Source organism: Cyanistes caeruleus, chromosome 15 (assembly GCF_971803275.1).
Source record: "Cyanistes caeruleus chromosome 15, bCyaCae1.hap1.1, whole genome shotgun sequence".
NCBI classification, from domain to species: domain Eukaryota; kingdom Metazoa; phylum Chordata; class Aves; order Passeriformes; family Paridae; genus Cyanistes; species Cyanistes caeruleus.
In genome coordinates this window covers 170948-190850 of record NC_141715.1, presented here as the reverse complement: position 1 = coordinate 190850, position 19903 = coordinate 170948, and the positions used below count along the sequence as shown (strand labels likewise).

At 40.0% G+C, this 19903-nt stretch overlaps 1 protein-coding gene across 1 annotated transcript in view; it reads left to right on the top strand.

Annotated features, from left to right (window-relative positions):
- Nucleotides 1-1846: 1846 nt before the first annotated feature.
- KDM3B (lysine demethylase 3B) overlaps nucleotides 1847-19903 on the top strand; it is a 50345-nt gene continuing 32288 nt past the window's right edge. The window contains exons 1-10 of the mRNA XM_086851867.1: nucleotides 1847-2151; nucleotides 5767-5934; nucleotides 8378-8491; nucleotides 8926-9031; nucleotides 10484-10608; nucleotides 11962-12030; nucleotides 12954-13535; nucleotides 15914-17156; nucleotides 17520-17721; nucleotides 19045-19259. Of these exons, the coding sequence (XP_086707993.1) occupies nucleotides 1987-2151; nucleotides 5767-5934; nucleotides 8378-8491; nucleotides 8926-9031; nucleotides 10484-10608; nucleotides 11962-12030; nucleotides 12954-13535; nucleotides 15914-17156; nucleotides 17520-17721; nucleotides 19045-19259 (2989 nt within the window). The 5' untranslated portion in view covers nucleotides 1847-1986. The remainder of the gene's footprint in view (nucleotides 2152-5766; nucleotides 5935-8377; nucleotides 8492-8925; nucleotides 9032-10483; nucleotides 10609-11961; nucleotides 12031-12953; nucleotides 13536-15913; nucleotides 17157-17519; nucleotides 17722-19044; nucleotides 19260-19903) is intronic.

Genomic DNA, 19903 nt, shown 5'->3' with positions numbered 1-19903 from the left:
CATGGCTGCTGTCTATGGAAGGGGGTAGCCTTAGATACAGTAATGAAAGGGAGGGTTGAAAACTTGTACAGCTGAGTTTTTGCATCAGTCCCACTTTTCTCAAATTATGTGAATTCCACAAAATCAGTCCCTGGATCAGCCACTCTGGCAAATTACTTTATTGGTATGCTGTAGCACTGACCATCAGTCAAGGCTGTGGAGGTGGCAGTCTGGAGAAGAGGCCATCTTCAGTGCTTAAGGGACACATTTGGATGTAGGCTGGTGGTTACTTACCTGATTTCTCACAAGCTGAAATTGTGATGTCTGGTTTTGCAGCCATGTAAGTATGTAGCTTAACACCAGTAGCTGTCTTTACCCTTTCACAGTAGAATGGTATTTGAAATTAACACACAGCTCATTAAACTAATTTTTCTAACTTGGAATAGAGGTTGGTGCAAAAGAATTGGCATAGAAAAGTTGTTAGGTATTTCATAAATTTAATTTAATTAATGCTTTATAGCCTATGCTGTCTGCATCAATCATTAATGACACTTAGGAAACCCCTAGTACTAGTGGATTCTATCACTGTTGGCCCACCTGGTGCTGTATGCCATTGGAATGTCCAGCACCATGCTTGGGAGATAGGAAATGCTGGTCTGCTTTATCACGGCAATGGGAGTCTGAGCTGGTAGAGTGGGAAGGGACATAGGAACAGTTGGAATCTTTCATATGGTGGTACTATTTCTGGTGTGCAGCTGATGATCTTACTGTTTCAGTAAAGAAGACATGAGGGCAAAGACTGATCTTCAAAGAATGTAGTACTGATCTTGGATTTACCATGGCACTCACTTAGATGAAAGACATAATGGCTCTACTACCATTCAGTAATGTTTCATGTAGGTACTGTACTTAAAAATAAGGGCAGAGGTGAGTTAGTAAATCTAGTGATGTATAGTAAATCAAAACTCTGAGATGCTGTACAACACTGGAGGAGAACACTGAGTGCTAATGCCGCTGATATTCTGAAGTTTTGTATAGGTGCTCAACTGGTATTGGGCATTGCCTTACCTATGTTCCAGTCAGTACATTGGATCCTTCTAACTAGAAAGTAACAGAGGAAATTTCATCTACTTAAAACAAGCGGGCACAATCATTTGAATAAATGGAAGTGAAAGCAATCGACTTGCCTTTGCTGTTGCAAATTCAGTGTTAAATGGTACTCTGTCGGAGTGAAGAAACAATACATGCAAAAGAACCTACTTCCCCAAGAGTATCCTTGTGCTGGTATGGAGCATAGTATCTGCTCCTCATTCCCGTTTATATCACTGCTGCTGTGCCTTTACTGCACAAGCAAAACCAGATATAAAATCGCATGTAATTTTTCTAACTAGGCTGCTTAAATATTTTGCGGTTCCTGTTGAAAAGGGACAGGTTTAGGACATCGTGCTATGCTACCTGGTAACTGTTCAGATGTATTAGCTCATCATGACAGCTGAATTCATTCACATACTGATTTTGCATCTTTATTACTTCCTAAATGCACCCGCTTTCCAAAATCTGCTCACTGGAAAGCGGAGCACCCCGCCCCGTGCGGCGCTGCCGGTCCTCTGGGGCCGGCAGCAGTTCCTCATGGTATGTGTGGGATCCAGCCTGAGACGCAGGCACTGCTTCTTCTGTGTGTTTACTTCGAAATTTAGGTAAAACTCCTTAATTTCTGCGATAATTCCAGGTTTTGAACTTGGCGGTCGTTAGCGATTCTGCCTAGACAAGGCCCATGCCCGCCGAGCGTCCTCCAGCTCCGCCGCAGAGCCAGTCTCTCCAGACGGCCCCTCAGACCGTCCGGGTCCCGCCCGTCCCGCGCGGGGCGTTGTGGGGCCGGGTCGATCGCGCAGTGCACGCCGGGACGGCGGCGGGCGGCGCTCGGGCCCAGTGCGGGGCAGGAGCCTCTCGGTGCCTCGGGCAGCGGCTGCGGCCGGAGCGCTTGGGCGACGGCTCTGCCCGGCGAGGATGGCGGACGCGGCGGCCTCTCCCGTGGGGAAGCGGCTTCTGCTGCTGCTGGCGCCGGGCGAGGGCGAGACGGCGGGGCCGGAGCCTGGGCCTGCGCTGCCCGCACGGGCCTGGCGGAGCGGCACCGTGAGAGCCATGAGCGGAGCGGTGCCCCAGGACCTGGCGGTGAGGCCGGGGGCAGGAGTGGGGCGCACAGCACCGTGGACAGGGCCGCGGGTCGAGCCTCTTGCGAGGACCGCGGACGGGCCGGGCTAGACTGGGGGCGGGCGGGATGCCGCGGCCGAGCTGTGCCCGCGGCCCGAGCCCTCCTGCAGCGCCGGGCCCGTGGGACGCGCTCCGGGGCTGGAAGCGGCGGGCCCAGCCTGCGACGAGTGCAAGGGCGGAGCGACCGATTTGAGGGGTCCGGCACCGCCGGTGCGGTAGTTGGAAGTAACATACATGTGAAACAGATACGTCTGGGACATTTCTGGTGCTGATGTATCTGTATGTATATAACCTCAAAGCGTTGTTTTGGGGTTTTTTGTTTTGTTTTCCTACCGGGAAGATATTAAATATTCTCGATCGGCGTGAAATATATATGAAAATATATTTTGGAGGCTGAGTTTTGAGTGAGGCTTATCCATTTGATTTTGTCTCAGATTTTGTTTTTAATTGTAGGAATTTGGGCTTCATGTATTTAACTGTTTCGCCTTCATCTGGTTTATTTCTATTATAGCTCAGTGAAATGCTTGGGTGGAGATCCTAAAAAGAGCTCTTGAAGTGTATTGGTGGAATTTCTCTTTGCATGTGTCAGTTCTGCAGGCACTTTCTTTAAGTGCTGGCATGCTTTGCAGGGCTGTGTCTAGATTTAGTGACCCATGGTAGCAGGAATGAGGGTCTCTGTTTGTGAAGAGTTTTAGTTCTCTTTATGATTAGTTTTTTTTGAAAATTAGTAATTACTTTAAGTTCTTTGGGCTTGTTTGCAGAGTTCCAACTCTGAACTGTCTCCTTGACATCCATTCTCTAATGATATTACTTTCTTTGGCCATGTTCTAGAACTGCACCTATGGCTGTCAGCAGAAAGCAGTGTGCTGGGTTTGGCTTTGCAAACCTGGGGGGCCTGGCACCCTGTGTCTGCAGTTGGGAGCTGTGGTTATGTACTCTAGCTGCTGCCTAACTTTTTCAAGGTGGAGGAAAGAAAAACCTGTGCAGAAAGGTTTTTTTCAAAAGGGAAATGCATCAAATGTTTGAGACTCTCTGGATTGTGGAAGTGTGTCAGGGCTAAGATCCAGCTGAAGAGCTGCTCTTGTAGCAGACTGCATAGGACGTGTGTCATCAGTATTCTTGCATTTTTGCTGATGTGTGAATTCATTACCTTCAGCACTGCAGTTCTCTCCCCAGTTCCTTTCATCAATAAGCTTCCACTTAGTGCTGTTTCAGAGGTGTAGCTGTCTCTAAGCAGTGTATTCTCAAAAATCTATGCAAGAACTGTAAAATGTGAACTGTGTAAAATAGTCAAGGTGGAATTTAGAATAATGTGAGACATTCAGCATTTTCATGGATTCTTCCATGCATAATGAATGCTACTGTGACAATGATAAATACTATCTATATGATAATGATATATACTATCACTGTGCTGTGATAATTCTGACATACTATCAGAGAAGACTTCTTTTTAAATTCATTCTGTCAGAAAAAGTGATGAGTTGGCACCAAGCAGTGAACCACTGCTTAGGAAATACTCTTCTAAGGTAATAATGTGGACTAGGTGTGGTAAAGGCTAGGAAAAATTTATTTTCTACACTTTGGTCTACCTATGTCTGTCCTTTCTCATATATAAGGATGGTTTCAATTGCTAGCCGGTAGTCTCATGTCTGGCTTATAGAAATACAAAAGTGCAGTTGATTATCTGCACCTTTCAAGGGCAGAAATCTTGGGAACAGACAAGTATAAAACTTAAAAGCATGGGTTTTGTTGGTGGGGTTTTTTTTGCTTTGATTGGTATTTGTTTTTTTGTTTGGTTTGTTTTGTTTTCCTGGTAAAGCCTCTGAAAGATTTTTAGATCTTTTTTTTTTTCCCCTGTAAAATTTTGGTTACAGAGAGTAGCTCTTAGACATTCTTACTTTCATATAATGGGGAGTAATCTAATTGTGGTTAGTCCACAAAAGAAATACATGTAAAGGTCAGTCCTAGTTGGCCCATCTTTAGAGCATCCAGAAGAAATCCTGAGGTGAAACTGTGCTGCTATTATAAAACAGCTTTGCCTCTTCTAAATGGAAATAGGTATTATCCTCTTTCTCAAAATGTTTACTAGAACAGGATTATTAAAGACCTGTTGAGCTTTATCTCACTCAGTTCCTAATATTGTAAAAGTACATGGTACTTTTAAAAGTACACTGAGTTACTTTGACATGCTGATGTCAAAGTAACTCAGTGTGTCCCATGCAGGGCAATACTGCTATTCTTATGTGGAACATAAGTATGAGCGATGACTGTTTTAATGGATAGGCAAGCTCTACAGTACGATGAAAGTTAGGAGGCCTGGGATACAAAGTAATTTGAGTAGGGACTACTGGCAAAGTGGCGCAGATATAGTATTAAGAAAGCTATAGGCCCACTTAAAATGGAAAGGTATTCAGTCTAGTTTCCATGATATTGCTGAAAATGATTGAATTGGTGGAAGGATGTCTTGAAAGGTCTGGTACTGTTTCTCATCAGGACAACTTAAGCAGTAACGGAGTTCAAGAATTCATCAAGTAACTTCATATTCTTCCCTTGTGGTTTGAGCTTTTGAGTCTGGGGGGAGGAGTGGGGTACTGGCGTAAGTGGTCTCTAATACTTTTAATAGGATTTATTGGTAAAGCAGAGAGCTGTCTGTCTCCAGTTAGTGCCTTATTGCTTTCCAGTGATCTTGTAATGGTTACAAAACCCTGTTTTGGCTGTCCAGCTTAAGGTGCTCCTTACTGATTAGTAATTTTTTGCTATTCCTTTGACATGTTTGATTATATTTGGCAAGTGTGTAAGTTCTGTAGATGAGAGATAGGAATGTGACTTTTCTAACAATTAATAGCTCCAGTTGTTGGAACATGGAATGAGATTTGTAACCTTAGCATTCTTGCCGTGTAATTTCAAATGACTTTAGCAGTTGTCCTTTGTGATAGGAAAAAAAGAGGATGATATCTCAGAATAGTGTTTTAGATTTGTAGTGCGGTTTATATTGCTACACTTGTAAATAAGGTTATTAAAAATCTAGCAAGTAGGTAATTCTGGGTAATCTCATGCCATTCCAAATATTTGCATTTGTTCAGGGAGTTTAATAATGTACAAGACAAGACAAAGCTTCTGATTTAGAGTGAGTTTTGCAAACACAAACCTTGCAGGCTGAAGCATTTCATTCTGTGAATGTCAGTTAACCATACTGATACAGGCTGTCTGTTGAAGTGCCAAATAAGAGTGTTGAAATTCTCTAAAAAATCCTGCTGTGAAAGAGGCTTGCATTGGGTCATCATCTGTATTTTGGGATGAACAATTTTCATGTCTTTAATTTTGTAGAGGAAAACACAGCATTTGGAGCCAGTGATGTATGTTTGGGGAAAGTAATTTTTCATAGGTTAATAATTGTTAATTTGATTCCCATAGCTATGTAGATGTGTTCTCAGTATTAACATTGCCATAGTTATCCTGATTTCTTTCTTACTAAAGTTGCTGTCTCGTTTTCCATAAGGATTGTAGGAATATTATTTTCTATTAAATGTCTGAAAAGAGATGAAATACCTTCTAAATATTTTTTTTAATCAGATCTATGTGGAATTCGATGGCTGTAACTGGAGCCAACATGCATGGGTGAAAGTCCATGCTGAAGAAGTTATAGTGTTGCTGCTGGAAGGATCATTGGTTTGGGCACCTCGAAATGATCCAGTTATGCTTCAGGGGACTCGAATCTCGCAGGCACAGTGGCCTGCACTGGTGAGTATTTGGCCAGAAGCCCTTAAATTCTCAGAGGTTTTCATCAGCTCCACTGTGATATTCAAGGCTTGGATATTGTACAGGTCACCGTTTTGCAGATTCAAAAATTGCTTGGGGGTGGACTTTTACTAATAGTAGTTCCAAAACTGGCACTTAATAGGGCCTTTGGGAAGGCATTGGAGAGGCAGTATGCTTCCAGTTCCTGCCCCAGAAATTGATATGACATATTGTACAGAAAAGTGATATTTACAAGTTACTCTCTGAAGTAATGTGTTGTATATCTGAAAAGATTCTTTTTCCCTATTTTAAAACTTTGTGTTTGTTAGACTTTTCTGAATTGTGAGAGTAAGCCTTTTGGTCTTATAAAGCACTGTCCAGAGTTCTGTATGGTGAAGGCTGTTGCATCAATTAAATAGGTATACCAGAAGGCATCTTGGGGAAGACAATAGACTGTGTGCTGTTCCTGACATAAAAACCATAAATTGGCCACTCCTAATCTAAAACCTTTATTTCAGTTTTGTTGTCAGCATTAAATAGCATAACATGTAAAATTTTCTCATGTTTCTTGATGTGGTTAACTGTATTGCTATTTACATGGCAGTTACATGTCATGACACTTGAAAACATAGCCAGTATATTTTAGGTAGCATATCTGAATATACTCATTTTGCAAACATGCTGATGAGTAGTATATGGTGAAGAGCATTCCTAATATATTTCTTCTCTTAGTGGCTTCTGAATAGGAAAGATCATTATATGTGATACTCCTTTCCTCATTTTTATGCTGTTTAATTTTTATTTTTTACCCCTTCTTTTGTTTCTTTTCTCCTCCCACAGTCCTTGGACTGTTCAGAATTCTACTCTCTGATTTTTTGCATTTTTGCAAAAATTTTGCAAAAAACATTTGCAATTTGCAAAATTGCACCCAATTTTTTGCATGGGTATATTGAAGCATTTTTTCCTGTCAAGGATTCTGTGCCTTGGCAGAATTTGAATTTAGTATTTTAAATGGGCACATGGGCTCAACCAGTAAGTTCATCACTGAATCTTTCTCTGAGGATTTCTTTATTGCACTTGGCTTAAGGCAGAAGAAAACCAGGCTTTTATAGCAGAGACTCTGTAGAGTGTTTTTTCCATAGGTGAAGTTTTCCTTTCAGTGTATTTCCAGCTTGTCTCCAAGAATGAACTCCAGTTAGTTTCATCTGGGAAACTGTTTTTACCCAGGAAAAGCATCTTTCAGTTGATTTCCAAATTGGTCAAAATCTGAGTGATTTGGGGGTGTTGCCATAGTCTGCATGCTGACTGTGTAATGATTCCAAACTATTTCCACTACAACTCAAGCTTTATCCGTAGGCTTGCTGAAAAAATGTTTCTATCCTCTGTACTCTGAACAGCCACGGGTTGAGCATTGAAGCTTTCTCTAGGTATACAGGCCTACCCAGATAACTGCATGGGAATGCAGATTGAAGTTAGTCAAAGCACCAGAGTACATACTTGCAACGGGAAACAAACTACTTAGCATTAGAAAGGGGATGGTATGTTTCAGGGGTGTGGGGGATGGTGGGTTTTGCTGGGTTTTTTTTGTTTGTTTGTTTGTTTTTTTGTTTAAGATATATCACTTACGAATATGTTTTCATTCTCCATTGTCTCTTTTTTGTAGTCCTGTTTGCTTTCAGGAGATAGTTTTGCATAAACTGAAAAAATAATTTTTTTATGTTTATACTGTTGTGTAGGGGAGAATGGAGTGTAAACAAACTTGATGAGAGCTCTTAAGGGAAAAATGTCATGAATAGTTGTGTTTAAGTGTGAGCATGAGACAAATAACTCAAGGACTCTGTTTGGCAACTTTCTCTTCCATCAGCAAGTTCTGTTATAAGATTGTCTGGTTCTCCTATTACAGGATTCCTGAATTCACTAGGTATTTTTAGTGATTTGCTTTGCAGTTTTAACATCAATAGTCCACTTGCTATGAACTTTGATTTTTTTACAAAACACTAGCCAAAAATGCTCTCATTTAATAATAAGCTTATAAATTCCTTACAGCTAACTTCTGTAGGAGAAAAAAACCAGTCCTTTCATGAGGCTATATCTGAAATATGTTCGACAGTTTGAACTATTAATCAGAGCTTTTTTTTTTTTACCTGAGCATCAGAAGGTGCTTACCTATGAAAAACCAAATACCACCACAGTTGTTTTCATTTCTGCTTTAAGATCCAATGAAAAAGTGAATCCAGTTGTCTGTAATTCCTGCTTGTAATGCAAGAACTATTGGTTTAGACATAATGACTAATATTTTTCATTAAAGTCAAAAACTGGTGGTATAAGTTGAGAAATTAAAATTTTTAATTTTTAAAAATCTAAATAGCATGTGAAATTGACTGTTGTTGGCGTGTATGTGTGCTCAGTCATTTTGGTAACTTCTTTTTTTTGTTGTTCATCACAGACCTTCACTCCTCTAGTAGATAAACTGGGGTTAGGCTCTGTAGTCCCAGTGGAGTTTCTTCTGGACAGACATTTACGTTTCCTGTCTGATGCCAGTGGATTACGTTTATTTCAGGTATTTGAACTGTGTTCAGTTAAAATGTAAATTTAGCCTTGTGCTGTGCTTGTCAGATTAGTTTTGTGTTTTTTTTACTGTTCCACCAACATACCTATCTTTCTCCCTTCCCTGCCCTGTCACATATTTGTGTTTGTTTCCCTGCATTTCCAGGTCCTTACAGTGACATTCATTTGCATGTGAAAAGTACTGATATTCATTGTTCAATTGGAGAGCTAGTGGTCATTGTGTAGTTGATAATTACAGTGGAAGTTTTGCAACAGCTTTTGCATAGTTAATTCTTTTACGTCCTGGCATGTGCAGTAATATTTTTCTTAATTTTACTTTTTTTTCCTTGTTTGTCAGTCTGTCTGCAGTCCAAGAAGACTTGTAAAAAACTAATGTTTCTATTACCCAGAAGACTATACTTCGTTAAAACTGTTTGTTTTTGGCAGATGGGAACAGAGAGTCAAAATCAGATTCTGCAGGAGCAGCCTTCACTAAGAGAATCTGTCAATGCACTGATCAGTGACCAGAAGCTTCAGGAGATATTTAGTAGAGGTGAGGAGTGTGTTTTTTTGTCTCAGAGCTACTTTGTTGTTCAACAGCTGTAAGACTGTGTTGGAATTTGTGAAGGTGGATAGTAATATTATCTGTTACTGTTTCATTTGGATGGTCAAATTTTTCTTTATTTTCTGTGTTTTGCAACTTCTTTACAAAGTAACATTATTTTATCACAGATACAGGTAAGCAGTTGCTGAGATACAACCAGAAATACCCACTGGGAATGGTCACTTAAGGTGTAGTTAAAGTAGGGCAATATCCATGTATTTACAACTTCCCTATTTTAAGTTTCAGTTTTGTGTTTTTAAAGTGTTGATCCTTTTCTGTGGTTCTGTTCTGTAACTGTAGAAATTTAGAAGTGAAGTTCCTTTGTAGTTGCTGATCCTCAGAAACTTTCCTTGTAATGGCAATTCAAATTTTGAGATTTTGATAATTAATACATCAATTGTTTCATCTGAATATATGTGTGGATGTGGCTGGTCAGCATAGAGTTAATATCTGTTGTCTGGATTGTGTATTAGGGCTAAGCCTGATTGTGGCTTTTGTTGTCAGATTTGGGTCATCTCGATCAAGTGCTAAAATAATTTCTATCTAGAGTTCATGTGCCAGGGAGTCACCCTAGAGACAGACCTCTGTCTTACATTTGAAGGATGATGTAATTCTTAATGGGAATTTGGTGCCTTTTGGTGTATTCATAGAAATTCTGAGAACAATATTTCTTACATGAGCAAGTAACTTAAGAATTGTCCAGTTTGAAGCCTTCTTCTAAAGTGCCAGATTCTGGCTGTGTCACATACAGGTTGTTGGATCATGTGGATTTTGATGATCCAGGATTAGCAATGGTTAATTTTGTCAGGAGTTAGGAGGAAAGCTCAGCATGCTGATGTGGAGAGCAAGGGCAGCATGAGAGGAAGCCTTTCTGTAGATGATCTGTTACCTGTGTGAAAGAACTAAGGCTGGTTGGTTTGGAGATGTTGGATAACCAAATACATGTTTCTACTCTGAAATGCATGGCATTTCTTCTGGGATTTGACACATCTGGACTAAGAATACTGGTTCTGTTCACTGGATCGATTCTGCATAATTACTAACCTCTAGGTTAGAAAGCAAAATAATTTAGTTAGCAAGGAGCCCACATGTAGCTTGATTTTGTCAAAGGAGTGAGTTAATTTTGGTCTCTCATATTTGAGGTTTTTTATGTATAAGTTGTATTTATTTTGTCTTCACAATAGCTTTGAGTTACAGCATTGAGGGCCTATTGACTTTTTTGGATAAGATGCCTGGTTACACAGGATTTGCAGCAGAAGCTCTGGTGTTTTAATTTTTTTCCATCTGGAAGATGACACTTCAAGCCCTAATTAAGTGCACAGAACCATTTTATTGTATGACTCTTAACTAGTATGACACAAAGCTTGTTTGGAAAATGTACTCAAAGTCCTTCTTTTCCAGGTCCTTACAGTGTCCAAGGCCAAAGAGTTAAAGTTTATCAACCAGAGGATGAAAATAGCTGGCTCTGTGGTGTTGTGAGTCACCAAGACCCAATAACTCGTCTTATGGAGGTGTCTGTGACTAAGGTAAAAATATGAAGCACTGCTTTGGTGTTCCTGAAATACCATTCCTCACTATCTATATGAGGAGAATGACAGCTTTGCCAAAACTTGTTATTTTGGATTGTTTTTTGCTTTAAAAGATGAGTAATTATTTGTGTTGCAATTCACAGTATTTTTAAATGATGTCACACAGACTACTTCTGTTAAAAAAAAAAAAAAAAAAAAAAAAAGCTGTAAAAGTTTCACTGGAAATGAGTGCTGTAAGAAAAAATACTGAAAGTGACTCTCCAGAGGCAGAAGTGTGCTGCTGCATAGAAAGCTACCTTCTGGATCTCTTATATTATGGTCTTCCTATGCCTTCTCTTGTTTTCCATCTGACAGACTGTACAAGTGGTTTGAAACAATTGTAGCAAAGCAGAAGAAGTCTTAGTATAAATAAACTTGATTTATGTATTTTAGTTCAGGCTATTTACTTTTGCCCTGTTCCTATCAGTAAACCTGTGTACAGCACAGAGAATCTGCACTGCTGGAGTTACTGGTTTTTATTACGTGTTTCTGTGTGGTCTGACAGGTAGTTCAGTCTTGCCAGTGGCTTGCTCTTTTTTCAGGAACAACTAGGAATGGGTCCATGGTGCTGTGTAGTAGCAGCACTCGTCTTGGTTTTCAGGTCCCATCCTGTGTCTCATGCCCACTGCCTCTGTAGCCTCTTGTGTGTAAATTGAATGCACTGAATAAGCAGTAATCCTGCGCTCTGACTACTGCTATTGCTGGCGCACAGGGAAAAAAGTATACTATATATGGCAAATCAGCATAATACTTTGGGGAGACATAGAAATTGTGGGGTTAGGTGCATTCAGCAGATACGTGCTAGGAAGCACAAAGTTTCTTGTGTACTTACTGTGAAATAAAAAGTAACCTCCAAGAACAGTTACAGAGATTGGTTGTGAGTTGCTCCTTTTGGGGAGAAACTAATGAGGATACTTAGGCTAAACTGATGTTCTTCTTCCAGTAGTTCTTTCTATGTGTAGCAGAGTGAACATGCATGTAACAATGTTAAATTAAAGAGCTGCGTTTAATGCACTGAATACCTTCAGAAATGCTCAATAGAATAAATACACAAGGGAAAACATGGTAGGAATAAAATCTGAAAGTTTTTGAAATAGAGAAGGAGAAAAGAATAGAAGGAAAACTGGAAGACTGTAGTATTACTAAGGAAGTGAGACAATAAGAAATGGGAGCATATAAGTAGATGGGAGAGGGCCTGCATAGTAACTGTGTGTTTAGGTCTCTTATGTTGATACTATATACTTTGAATTAAAAATTAACCTCAGCTTTTCTTTCTCCTACTTCCTCATTATCAATCTGTATAAAAATTAGAGTGGTGAAATAAAGTCGGTGGATCCTCGACTGATTCATGTGGTGATGGATAACACTTCTTCAAGCGAGGTATTACAGCAGTTGATTCAGGTCTTGTATATACAGTGTGAAACTTCATAAAATTTTTGATGTGAAATAGGCAAAATCTGTAACGGACTAAAAATTGATGCAGTGTTGACTGTGGACTTCGGAGAAATTCAATGTTTTTCCACTTAAAGTTGGAACAGGAAGATTTTGTTTACTATTTTGATGGTCATAGCTTTCTCTAAGCAATCTCTTTTTGTTCAGGCCTGTTTACTAAGCTTACCATAGATCTTGGAGGGGGGAGCATTAGTGGTATAATAACCATGGTGGTTGTACTCCATTTTAAGGTGTAGTGTTTCTGCCTTTTTCTTACAGGATGATTCTGTGCTGCTTCACAGACCTTTTAAGGCATTTCTAAAAATTGCCATCTGGCTGCTCTGCCTTGTGAGCAGGCTTGTATGTTTGTGGCATTTCACTGCTTCAGTTGAGATGTTCCATGATAACTTTTGAACCTGAATGTTTTACCCTAGGCTAAAGGGCAAGCTGTCTTCCATAGTTAAATATTGTAGGCTTTGTGTCGTGGACAGAAAGCATGCCCTTCAAAAGAATCATGGGGTTTTATACTTGGAGCAAAAATTAGTGTGCACATGGTATTCATATGTTATGAAGAGCTTTGTTGGAGTATTGCATATTTCTCAAAATTTGCGAGGAAGTGGTTCATGCTACAGCAAGGTAGCTCAGCTAAAAAATTTCTTGTGCAGAACTTATTCTAGTACAAAAAAGACAAGACTGCGCTTAATGCTTGAGTTCTGTGCTCACATAACGTCTCTCTTTAGATGTCTGAATTTGTGATGAAGTGTTCCTAAACATCAGAGCAGTATAATATATTCAGTTCTAACAGAAAAAAGTTTTTTGTGTGAGTATCTGGATTGTTCTGTTTAGTGATTGCATGGCTTTTTCTATTATAGGGAGGGGGCCTAAAAGTGGCTAAATCATCATCTAAAGGGAAAAAGAAGAAAGAAAGCCTGGAGGGAAAGGATGGAAGGAGGAGGAAAAATGTATCAGATCCTGGTTGTGATCCTGCAACAAAGAAGCTGAAGGAGAGGGGTGAGGCAGATAGCAATGGTAGTGATGGAGGTGAGGCAAGCAGAGGTCCCTGGAAAGGAGTCTCCAGTAGTGAAACAGGACTGGATCCAAGGGCCAAGCAGTTGCCTTCATTTATTCCTCAGATTAATCGCAATATTCGTTTTGCTACTTACACCAAAGAGAATGGCAGAACACTAGTAGTCCAAGATGAGCCAGTTGGTGGTGACACACCATTGCCCTTCACTCCATTTTCTTCTGTGGCTGGACAACCATTACTAGTTGGATCTGGATGTAAAGAGGCAGGAAAATCACTGGAACAGGTTGGCCAAGGCACAGTGACTTCTGCAACTGCAGTTACTACAACTGCTTTGACACCGACAACTGTGAGAATCTCTGATACCAGTTTGCCAGCTGTTACTGGACAGGAGAAACCAAAAACAGGCCGATCACAAGCCCAGGGAGAGGTGAGTAGCTCATGATCCAATGTGTTCTAGGAAGATTTACATGTTTGCAACTGATAATTCTGCAACATACTCCTGTTAAAATGTGTGCCCATGGAATTGAAAAAAGTACTTTTTCTCTCATGATTCTGTCTCCTGAAGAAAACCCTCTAAGAAATGACTCAGAAGAAAATTAAGATAATTGGTGAAGGAGTAATAAGAGATAACTGTGTAGCACTCTTAGCTTATTCAGCCTTAATCTGAGAAATGAAGCTTTAAAATAACACTAAGCACTGCACTTAATTAATTTTGTTGTGTCCTACAAAAGATAACCTACTTAAAATCTCTTGCCTTTATATAAACAAATCTGCATGAAAATGCACACTGAGTTGAACATTCAAGTTACTTAAAAAAAAAGCCTCAAAACCAGAAAAACAATGAGCCTACATTTAGAGGACCTCTAACAGATGCCTGTCTTGCGTATTAGACCTGTGTTATCTATATAATAGAAAAATGAGCCAGTTGTATTGTATACTATCTAGGACTAAAATCAAAGAAATAATTAAAATATTTCAGATGAGAGCTCAGTCTTGAAGACCGTTTAGTTATGTCTTTGTTTACAAGGAAAAGAGTGAAAAAATAGAAGGGAAACCCTGTTAAAAACAAAATAGGAGACTTCTTAAATAAATCAAACGAGGGTTTGTAAAAACAAAACAAAAATGAAACCCACTTCAGTAAGTACCACAAAAATTAAGAATCTCGCTGTCTACTGTAAAAAAAAAGTGAAGAAAATGGGTGATTCATTAAGAAAGTCCAGTGTGATTGCCAGGAAGTTAAAGGCATTGTTATCATCCCTGTCTTGTATTCGATAATGGAATGGATGGGAAGGTTAGATGTTTACCTTGGGATAAAGATTCCTATGTTAAGGTGTAAAGAAGAAATAGAATTGTTGGAAACAGGAGTGTTGCATGATGAACTTGATATAATATAATATGAACTCTTCTATCCCCCACCCCCAAAAATAGAAATAAATTCAGAATTTGGAGCAACTACAGATTGTATAATTGTACTGAGAAATTTTGGTATCATCTCTCCATCTTTCCCCCTCTCCAACCCCACATAATTTTTTTAAAACATTAATAATTTGGCTTCAGAGTTGGCAGGCAGACCACTAGTCCATTTTAAACTTTTTTTTTTTTGAGGGAGGGAATCTGACATAAATCAGTAAGAGTGTTGTAGATAGTTCACATATGTTACTGTTTCAGACTGTCTACTATATCATAGTGTGAGTTGGTCCTTGAGATGACTTCACAACCTGGGTTTCCATTCAAATCCATATTCTTTTAAAAACTATTAGAACTCAGTTTTCTAATTTTTTTTTTTTTTAATCTCTAAAAAGAAATGTCAGAACTTCTAATATCCAGAATAACTTTTAATAGGTTATGAAAGTTATTACAGCTGGACATTGGTAATGAGGAACAAGCTAAACATTAGTATGCAGTAGAGTAGGTGTGCAGGTACACTAGTGACCTAGTGACTAGGATGTGTTGCACAGAGTCTGTGTTTGTATTCAACATGACCTTGAATTAAAATTGTGTTAATGATGAGCAGATTTCTAAGTGGAAACTTAAAGAGAAGGAGAAGAGCTGATCTAAATGATTCTATGAAGAATTAAGTCACAGTATATAATCGTTTACAGTAGGACTGTCAGGACTGGAAAACCTGAACAAATACCAGTTGAGAAGAGAGCAAGTGAATATTCCATATCACAGTTATTTCTAGTAGAAATCTGCCATTCACAAAACCTTCATGTATTTAATGGTCATAAAAGTTAAGCCTTTTGTGCTTAACCTCTACAGTTATTCCCTGGAAGGCTCCACATCTTAGGCATCTACCTGTCAGCAGATGTAGCTTGCAGGGACCAGGAATAGTTTGTCTGCTAACTGCTAGGGGGCTTGCTTTGTTTAATTAATTTCAAATGAAGTTACTTATTTCAGGGGTACTACTTAAGTAGGTGAAGCTTATCAGAATGCTCTTGGGGGAGGGTGAAAGACTGGGGGGTATTTAAAAGCAGTTACAATTAAGGTTCCTTTTCATTGATTTGAATTCAAATGATCAGCAGTTTTACTAACTTTTCTATGAATTAATTCACCTGTCTGATGTCTCACCTTTGTTCTAAAGTGTGATAAGACATTAAGTATCAGTTTTCTCTGCATGTCTTCAATTTCAGTAGCTTGTGGGTAGGAATCTTTAAAGAAGTTTCTTCATTGTGAGTAAGTCTGCTGGAAATTTCTATTCCTGAAGGGTAACCAGAATACTAATGGTACAGTGAGATGATCTAAAGTATTCTTGAATCAAATAACAATCTTAGAATAGACTAATGCTTATTAATTTTGTTTCAGAATTCCCGAAGTTCACTTTTGGCTTCTGGATTTGGAGTTTCACTCCCAAGTGCTTCCCAGTCCTCCTTGGTATTTGGGGCTGGAAGGAGCCAATCAAATGGAGTGATGACTCCAGAAAGCAAACCTTCTGGATTTTCTTTTGGCTCTGGTACTGGACAAGAGGCTCAGAAAGATTCGGATTCATCCAAGAACTTGTTTTTTCAGTGCATGTCCCAAAATCTTCCTTCCAGTAACTATTTCACGGTCATTTCAGAGAGTTTGACTGAAGATGTCTCTAGTCGGGACTCATTCAAGCAGTGTACAGAGAGTGTGGGTCCTGGGACTTGTAAAGGTAAAATTCTTTCAGTGGACAGTAAGCCAGGAGCCCAGTCTGGTAGTTCTGTAGAGCGGAAGTTGCCTGTGGAATCTATGCCTACCCTTACTCCAGCCTTTTCACGAAGTCTGCTGAATACTCGTCCCCCTGATAGTCATGAAAACCTATTTTTACAGCCCCCAAAGCTATCACGAGAGGAACCCTCAAACCCTTTCCTGGCATTTGCTGAGAAAGCAGAACTTAGTCCTTTCAGTGGCTTTGCATCTTCATCTCAGACAGGAGTTTGTGCTCCCTCAACACCTGTGGGTCATAAGGTCACTTCTGGCTGGCCGGAATCACTCACCTCTACAGACTCTTTAACGAAGAAGAAAACCTTGTTTATAACAACTGACTCCTCAAAGATGATCTCCAGTGTTTCTGGTTCAACAACTGCTGCTGGTGTTCAAAGCCCTTCCACTGTAGGGAATGGCCGTTCCAGCTCACCAAGCAGCAGCCTGACACAGCCTATTGAGATGCCTACACTTTCCTCCAGCCCAACAGAAGAAAAACCAGCTGTTGGGCCTGGGCAGCAGGACAATCCTCTTCTGAAAACGTTTTCTAATGTCTTTGGCAGACATCCACCTACCCTTTTCTCTTCACAGGCAGAGTTTCCACAGGAGAAGAAAGCCCCTTTTGAAGCTGTGAAAAGGTTTTCACTAGATGAGCGGAGTTTAACGTCCAAACAGGACTCCGACTCCAGTACAAATAGTGATCTGTCAGATTTGAGTGACTCTGAAGACCAGTTGCAAGCTAAGGCTTGTATGAAGGGTATCCCAGACCACTTGATGGTGAAGCTAGGCCCCAATGCGGAGCGCAATGCAGAATTGCTGCTGGGTAAAGGAAAGGGGAAGCAAGGCCCAAAGGGCCGGCCCCGCACAGCTCCCTTAAAAGGTGATGACTTGAATGCAGATGATGTTTTGGAAGCACAAGGAGGTGGGATACTGGGTTATCTTGTGTGTAATGAACTGTGTAAACTAATCACAGTTTTAAACCTCATTCGTGCTCAGTAGGCAGCACACAGGATGCTTACAAGACTGAAGCTTAATGTTTGTATGTGAGTTTGGTGTTCACTTTGATAAATGTTTAAGCATGTGTGTCAGGACAGAAGTGTGGTATGCTGCAGGCTTGATCAGTCTTACTGGTTTTACATGGGTGAGAAACATACCAGTCTTTGAAAAGATGATTATTGGAGCCAGTATCCTTTTGCTGTTGCAGTTAACTAATAGATCTTTACTTCTACTTTGCCTCACCCAGTTGGCCAGTCTGTGCTGAAAGATATGAGTAAGGTGAGGAAGCTGAAGCAGTCAGGTGAGCCTTTTCTCCAGGATGGCTCTTGCATCAATGTAGCTCCACATCTGCACAAGTGTCGGGAGTGCCGTCTGGAGCGGTACCGCAAATTTAAGGAGCAAGAGCAGGATGACTCAACTGTGGCCTGTCGCTTCTTCCATTTCCGGAGGTGCTTAAATTCTTCCTTTCTTTATATGTAGTTTATGTGCAGAGCTTGGGCCATGTCCAAGCACAGAGTAATTTTGTTTTACTTATTAAATATGCTTGGGTACAATAATGAAGATTTTGAGTGTCTTGCATTTCCCTGCATTACCTCATAGGAATTCCCTCACTGTGCCAGAAAGAGCTGCTTTTCAAAGAGAAAGCTGTAGGATACTAAGAGAGCCTCCAGGTACAGCCTCAGGAAATTAGATTTGCTTTACTGGGTAGAATTTTACTTTTGGGTAGCGATTTGTATGCAGTAATTCTACCTCCTTTGTCAGGTATTCAGAACAAAGGTAAAATTTTAATTCACTCAACAAGTAACTAAACACTGCCAGCATGAGGCTAATGCTTGACCATATTCTGTTGAGTACAGGACTAATTTTTATGAGTGGAACACTACATGTTCCCTCTGTGTTGTGTACATGTCTTACACTTCTTCGACCTATTGTGTTTCTCTTTGTCTTCCTTAACTGCAAGTTAGCAAGTGCTATGAATCTCTTTCCAAAAGTAGTTAGCTGACTTTTTGGCATGTAAAGGATGAAGTGTATTTTTAGTATGGTCACCCATCCGGAAAGCATGCTGCTTCTTTCCCTAATCTTGTTAAAAATTAATCTGGCTTGAGGTTAAAGATAAGACGGTTTATGCTTAAAATTGAAATTACCTTTGATATTGACAGGAGATGTTTAGGGTTCTGTCATACGTTTTTACACCCTTTACCACACAAGGATTAGGAGGGTCAACAGCTACTGGTAAAACAGTAGTGATTCATCTATGTGGAGACCAGTGCGACAAGGATTTTTGCATATACCATAATGTGAGCTGTTAGAAGATTTGCCAAGTGCTGGCAGCCCTCGCCAAAACTGAAATACTGTTTTCTTAAGAGTTGGGAAAAACTTTCTCATGAGTTAAAATTGAGAATGACAGCCATTCAGAGTTTTGCAAGCAGCATCATGCAGCAGGTCAAATTGAATTTTGTCATTTCTTTCTATTAATAAGATAGAGACATGGGATTTAGCAAGATGTAGCAATTTCTTTTAGGTGGAATTTCCTGCCAATGTTTACTAGGACCTAGGCACTCATTCTAATGGGTGTTACAGCCACAGCTTTGTATGCCTTATTCTCTGTGTTACTGGGATTTGCATAATAAATGTACTGTCTGTAGAATATAGCACTCTAGCCGAAGTCTTTTTCTCACCCTTTCTGGGTTTATGTTCTGATACAGATGTCATTATAAGTCAATTAAAGGCAGTTGAGCAGTTTCCCAATTAATCCATCCTATTTGCTGCAGGCTGGTATTTACCCGGAAAGGTATACTACGAGTAGAAGGTTTCTTGAACCCACAACAAAGTGACCCTGATGCCATGAGCCTATGGATTCCTTCTACTGCCCCTGCAGAGGGGATTGATCTGGAAACTTCTAAATATATCCTGGCCAATGTTGGGGACCAGTTTTGCCAGCTTGTTATGTCAGAGAAGGAGGCAATGATGATGGTAGAGCCACATCGTAAGTTGGGCTTTTGTCATGGTTTTTTTCCCACCCTTTCTGTATAATGCATGTACAATACAGCAGAATAGAATTGAAAATGTCATGTAATTTCTTGTTGAAATGCTCTTCCGAAGAGAAGCTATATTCACCTCTTGGGGGTGTAACTGAGGGACCAGCATTTGAGACTTTCTTTTGGATCAGTGCACCATTACCACCAAGGAAGCTAATGGTAACTTTCCCAGACATTAAATTATTTTTTCAATAACTAAATACAGAAATCAGCTGGCTCATACTCCTAAGAAAATAGAAATAAGCCAGAGCACCTACCACACTGACAGAAACAGATTTTCTGGGTGATTCCAATCCTTTTATGCTCTGGGGACATCATGTAAAAGCTCAGGGTTTTTTAGGGAGGGAGCAGTACTTAATTCAGCCCTCAAGGACTTCACTGAGCAACTAGTTTCCATCTTTCCACTTCGGGGGGGGAAGGGTTTAGGGGAAAAAACAAAACAAAAAGGTAGCCAGTTTAGCTTATCACATGGATAACTGGCTATCTCCTTTTTTCCCTTTAGTTTCTCTAGTTTCCTTAGTACTTGGGCCGCGAGAGCACCTTCTTTGGCAAATATGTTGGTTTAGAATCTGAATAGTTGGCAGAGATCTGA